The sequence below is a fragment of the Galeopterus variegatus genome, unplaced genomic scaffold (assembly GCF_000696425.1).
Source record: "Galeopterus variegatus unplaced genomic scaffold, G_variegatus-3.0.2 Scaffold1170, whole genome shotgun sequence".
Classification (NCBI taxonomy): Eukaryota; Metazoa; Chordata; class Mammalia; order Dermoptera; family Cynocephalidae; genus Galeopterus; species Galeopterus variegatus.
This window is the reverse complement of record NW_007727281.1, coordinates 207,320-212,848: the sequence shown is the minus strand read 5'-3', so window position 1 is coordinate 212,848 and position 5,529 is coordinate 207,320. Positions and strand designations below refer to the sequence as shown.

The window sequence follows — 5,529 nt, the reverse complement described above, 5'->3', positions numbered from 1 at the left end:
AAAAAAAAAAAAAGAAGAAGAAAAAAAGAGAGGCATAAGCTTCCATAATGATCCAGGTTTACCCCAGTTATCAGTTTCCTCTCTGATGCTGTATGTATAAACCAGTGATGAGGATGATGATAATGTGGTTCCTTCACAGATGATGGAGGACACCCAGGCTGTTGACTGGGATGTTGAGGAAGAGGAGGAGGCAGAGCAATCCAGTGAATCCTTGGGGTATAGCTTGGAGCCTGTAGGGCGACTGCATGTCTTCAGCAGTGCCCATGGACCAGAAAAAGGTCAGGGGGTATTGGGTGCTGAAGTATTGGTATAGGTCCTTTATTTTTGTGGGGAGGTGGTTGGAGGTTCGCAGGAAGCTTATATGTATTTCAAGATCTGAAGGGCCGAGCCCGTGGTGCACTCGGGAGAGTGCGGTGCTGGGAGCGCAGCAGCGCTCCCGCCGCGGGTTTGGATCCTATATAGGGATGACCGGTGCGCTCACAGCGCTCCCTGGCTGAGCGCAGTGCGGCCGGTCTCAAAAAGGACAAAAAAAAAGATCTGAAAAACTTTTTTACTGGGAGTGGAGAAGAGGGGGCTGATTGAGTTGATTGCCCCAGGCTAGTGTCTTGGACTCACTGGAAGTGATTTTACTTTGGTAGGAGATGAAGAGATTCAAATAAAAAATCCAGTGTGGTTGGAGGTGAATGGTGGTGATGATTGCATAACAATGTGAATGTTGTTAATGCCACTAAAATGTACACTTAAAATGATTAAAATCGTTAATTTTGTGTTATGTATATTTTATCACAATAAAAAAAAAATCCAATGCGGATGAATGCGGTATTGCATATAAATAATGCATTGCATATACTCTTCAATGCCTAGATGGCCTAGGGTCTTTTACTTTTCTGATGCATGTGGGGGCCTTGATTGAATAGTGGGGAACCTAACAGGAACATTTTCCTAATGATAGGCCAGGACTCTGGCCTTGGAACCTATCTACCTCTCTAATTCTTAGATTTCCCACTATACCTCGGGAAGAATGTGGTAGGCCGAATGCCTGACTGCTCTGTGGCCCTGCCCTTTCCATCCGTCTCCAAACAACATGCAGTGATTGAAATCTTCGCATGGGACAAGGCACCTATCCTGCGGGATTGTGGGAGCCTCAATGGTACTCAAATCCTGAGGCCTCCTAAGGTCCTGAGCCCTGGGGCGAGTCATCGCCTGAGGGACCAGGACTTGATTCTCTTTGCTGACTTGCCCTGCCAGTACCATCGCCTGGATGTCCCCCTGCCCTTTATCTCCCGGGGTCATCTAAGTGTAGAGGAGACACCCAGGGTACAAGGAGGAACTCAACCCCAGAAGCTTCTGTTGGCTGAGGACTCAGAAGAGGAAGTAGGTAAGTTTGTGTATTGGAAGGATGGGTGAGGAGATGAGGATGATGAGCGTAAAAATGTCAACTTACTCTTTTCTGTTCTTGACAGATTCTCTTTCTGAACGGAATGTGGTGAAACAATCAAAGATCACATCCTCCCCTTTGGCAACAATAGTTCCAGAAAGGTGAGTGCCAAAGGCCAGACACCTGAGTCTTGAAAAAGAGGGAGAACCAGAGACTGGAGGATCAATCTCTAGGAGAGATAATTATCTGGAAAGTTGGGGCTGGGAGCTATATATATTTATTCACTCAGCTGAATTTTTATTGAGCCCCTTTGATTTGCTAAGTAGAAAACTAATTGCTGGAGATAGAAAGACAAATACTACCTTATGTCTGCCCTCAAGGAGCTCACAGTTGAGTAGGATATCCCTTCTTAGGAAGTAGATTCTATAGACTCTCTTCTTTTTACTTCACAGTGATGAAGAGGGACCTTCCCCTGCCCCAAGTGGCCCCAGGCGACCTTTTGCCTTCAACTTGGACAGTGACACAGATGAGGAAGAAGGTCAGCAACCATCTGCAGGGGACGCCCCCTCAGCTGCCAGAAGAGGTGCTGCTGCAGAGGCAGAGCAGCCTGAAGATGATGGAGTTGCAACTGAAATCCAGCTCGAAAAGGATCAGCCTTCAGTGAAGGAGAGGGACAGTTACTCAAAAGTTGAGAGGAAAGCAGGGAATGGGGTGGTTCCAGTTGGGGTGATTCTGGAGAGGAGCCAACCTCCTGAGAAGGACAGTGACACAGATATGGATGATGACAGCAAGCCTCCTGGAAGGCCAGCTGAGGTCCATTTGGAAAGGGCCCAGCCTTCTGGCTTCATCGACAGTGATACTGATGTGGAGGAAGAAGGGATCCCTGCCACGCCAGCTGTAGTTCCTATGAAGAAGAGGCAAATCTTTCATGGAGTTGGTACAAGGAATACTGGGGCACCTAGCTTGGCACATCTGCAGGAGAGCCAAGCTGGTAGTGATACGGATGTGGAGGAGGGTGAGGAACCACTGGCTGTCCCTCTAGAGCAAAGCCAAGCCTCTGTGGTGATCGACAGTGATACAGATGATGAGGAACAAGTCTCAGCAGCACTCACCTTGGCACGTCTGAAAGAGAGTCAAGCTGTTATGTGGAACAGAGATACAGATGTGGAAGAGAATAGGGCCCAGCCTGTGGTCCTTCTGGAACAAAGCCAAACAGCAACTGGGAGAAACAGTGACACAGATGTGGAAGAGGAGGGGCTCTCAGTGGAAAAGAGAGAAACTGTTCCTAAGGGTCACACAGACAAAGCTGGAGCCCTTGTTATAGAACATTCAGAAAAGGGTCAGTCTCCTCGTGGGGACAGTGATGTAGGTGTGCAAGCAGATAGGAGCTCATCTGGGATCCACCTGGAGAGAAGGCATGCCTCTGCCATCGTGGACATCAACACAGAAATGGGGGAGAAAGTCCCACCAGAGCCAGCTGTTGTACATCCAGAGATGCATCAGGTGCCTGTGGAGGTGACAGATCAAACAGATGTGGAAGCAGAGGGGGGCCAAGCAAAGCTGCCTGTGGTGCCTCTAGAAGAAGCCCAGCCACCTCCAGATGGGGACTGTGAAACAGATGTGGAGGAGGGCATGTCCTCAGCAGCCTTAGCAGTGGCAGACGTAAGAAAGAGCCAGCTTCCAGCAGAAGGGGATGCTGGGACAGAGTGGGCTGTGGCTGTTCTGGAGCGGGAGAGAGCTCTTGAGGTGGGGGCCCAGGGTGGGTCACCAGTGGCACAAGTGGAGCAGGACCTTCTCCCTGTCTCAAGGGAGAACCTCTCAGATCTGGTGGTGGACACAGGCATTCTAGGGGAATCACAGAGAGAGGGAGCCCAGATCCCCACAGGAAAAGGGACAGAACCAGATGTGGGCGGGACCAAGGACTCCAAAGACAACCATGGTGGTAAGTGCTGGTCTTTCTTCCTCCCTTGACCCCTGAAATAGACAGTGGTTCTAAGGGTTGGGGTTGGAGAGAGGATAGTAGAGATAAAGTAAGGAGATTAGGGTGAGATACGACTTTTTATTATCTATGCTACATTCCTCCTCCATCAGATTCTGAAGATCTGGATCTTCAAGCTACCCAGTGCTTTGTGGAAAGAGAGAATCAGAGCCTAGAAGGTGAGTGAGGACATCTGTGTTATTCGGATCCTGGTGCCAGTGGGAGTTGGGAGATTAAGCTGGTGGTCCTTGAAGGGTGTGAAGGCTGGCGTGGGTAGGGCAGGGGACTGGGAATAGGACCCTGGAGTTCTATGGAGAAGGTGTGCTTAGGCCATCTTTTCTTGTGCAGGAGTCCAGAGCGTGGCGGGTGAACCCACCCAGGTCTTCCTTTTTAGTCTACCCCAAGATCCTGGCCCTTCCCGTTGCAGCTTCCAGACCCCAAGTACAAGAAACTTTCCCCCACTCTGTGCCCTCAACTTTGCATGCTTTCTTCTTTTCTCCCTCTATGTGTTTCTTTCATATTTGACTATTTTGCTTGTGTTTTTCCATCTCATCAGAAAAAAGTGCCATGTTAAGTCAGACCCATAGACCAATTAGTCTAGATGATGTTCAAAGAGGTTACTGAGGAAGCTTTCATATGAGGGTATGATCTTTTTGAAACAAACATTAAATGTTATAGTTGCCATTTTTATTCCCAGCTTTCCTTTAGTAACCCATTTAGATTTATTATTCATGAATTTATCTTAATCCTTTCTCAACCTATTACCTTTCACCCTGTACCTCTGTCTCTCTGTCTGTCTCTCTTTCTTCCTGACTCTTTCTTTCCAGGTGCCCTGGATGAGCCATGGGAGGTCTTGGCTACACAGCCATTCTGTCTGAGAGAGTCTGAGGCCTCTGAAACCCAGCCCATTGCCGCCTACCTTGAGGCCCATGGATTTTGCCTGTCGTCACCTAGGGTAACACCGCAAGACCAACATCCAGAGAGCCCAGTCCACACAGAGCCATTAGGGATTCAAGGCAGAGGGATGCCGACTGTGGAGAAAGACCTGGGTACAGCAAAAGAAACAGCAGAGAGGGTGACCCCTGAGAGGGATACCAAGAAATTGTCACCAGAAGGAGAGAGAGAAGATGCAATGGGTGATGAAGAATTAACCAGAGGTATACAGAAGAGAGGACAAAAGCAGATTTTAGCTAGCGACACTTAGAGACAAGAGTTCTGACAAAAAGGTGAAAAGCACAAGTCCTGAGAGGAATAGGGAGAGTTTGAAGATAGAAATTGAGACATCCAAGGAAATACAAGAGAAAGAAGTAGTGAAGCAGACCCTTGAAATATTTGAGAAAGAAATGGAGAGGTCAGTACCACAGAGAAAGTGTGAGCCAGCTGGGTTGGAAGTGAAGGTAACTTAAGACGGGAGAGAGGCACACAGAATGGGGAGACAGGGTGGGAGCCAGGACCAGAAAGGACAGCCTCCAGTCCAACACCAGAGCCTGGAAGGGAGCAAGGGACTTTCAGGGACTTGCTTCAGCCCTGGTAGCTTCTGGGAGACAGTCAGGTGGAGGATGGGAGCCCTAGGAGGCAGCAGAGAGGTAAGTGAAGGCGGCGGGAAACCCCAGGTGGCATGCAGCACCAGAGCCTGGAAGGGAGCAAGGGACTTTCAGGGACTTGCTTCAGCCCTGGTAGCTTCTGGGAGACAGTCAGGTGGAGGAAGGGAGCCCTAGGAGGCAGCAGAGAGGTAAGTGAAGGCGGCGGGAAACCCCAGGTGGCATGCAGCCCTTGTGATGATCAACCCCTGAGCAACTGACTGCTTAGAACTTAGCCACCCTTGTGTTTACTTTCTGTCTAGGCCATTTGAATTGCAAGATGCCACCTGCTGAGCAGGCTTCCAGGGTGAGCTTCTTTCTCTACCTCCTGCTACTCCACAAGTCGTTTCTATATCCCCTCCTATGTCCCTTCCCTGGCCTTGCTTTAATCTATTCCTTTCTCCATATTCTCAGTTTTCCTTCATTTTCACCACTCCTTAGTTGGTTTCTACCCCTTTATCCGTGGCACCCCTTCTTCCTTCATTTTCACCACTCCTTAGTTGGTTTCTACCCCTTTATCCGTGGCACCCCTTTTTCCTTCATTTTCACCACTCCTTAGTTGGTTTCTACCCCTTTATATTGTTTTCCATATC

The 5,529-nt window shown here is 49.0% G+C and overlaps 1 protein-coding gene across 1 annotated transcript in view; it reads left to right on the top strand.

Moving 5' to 3' along the window:
* Positions 1-139: 139 nt before the first annotated feature.
* Positions 140-5,529, top strand: part of MDC1 (mediator of DNA-damage checkpoint 1) — a 12,559-nt gene continuing 7,169 nt past the window's right edge. Inside the window, exons 1-7 of the mRNA XM_008575317.1 lie at positions 140-278; positions 998-1,378; positions 1,464-1,539; positions 1,831-3,320; positions 3,470-3,535; positions 4,184-4,513; positions 5,200-5,243. Coding sequence (XP_008573539.1) covers positions 140-278; positions 998-1,378; positions 1,464-1,539; positions 1,831-3,320; positions 3,470-3,535; positions 4,184-4,513; positions 5,200-5,243 — 2,526 coding nt within the window. The remainder of the gene's footprint in view (positions 279-997; positions 1,379-1,463; positions 1,540-1,830; positions 3,321-3,469; positions 3,536-4,183; positions 4,514-5,199; positions 5,244-5,529) is intronic.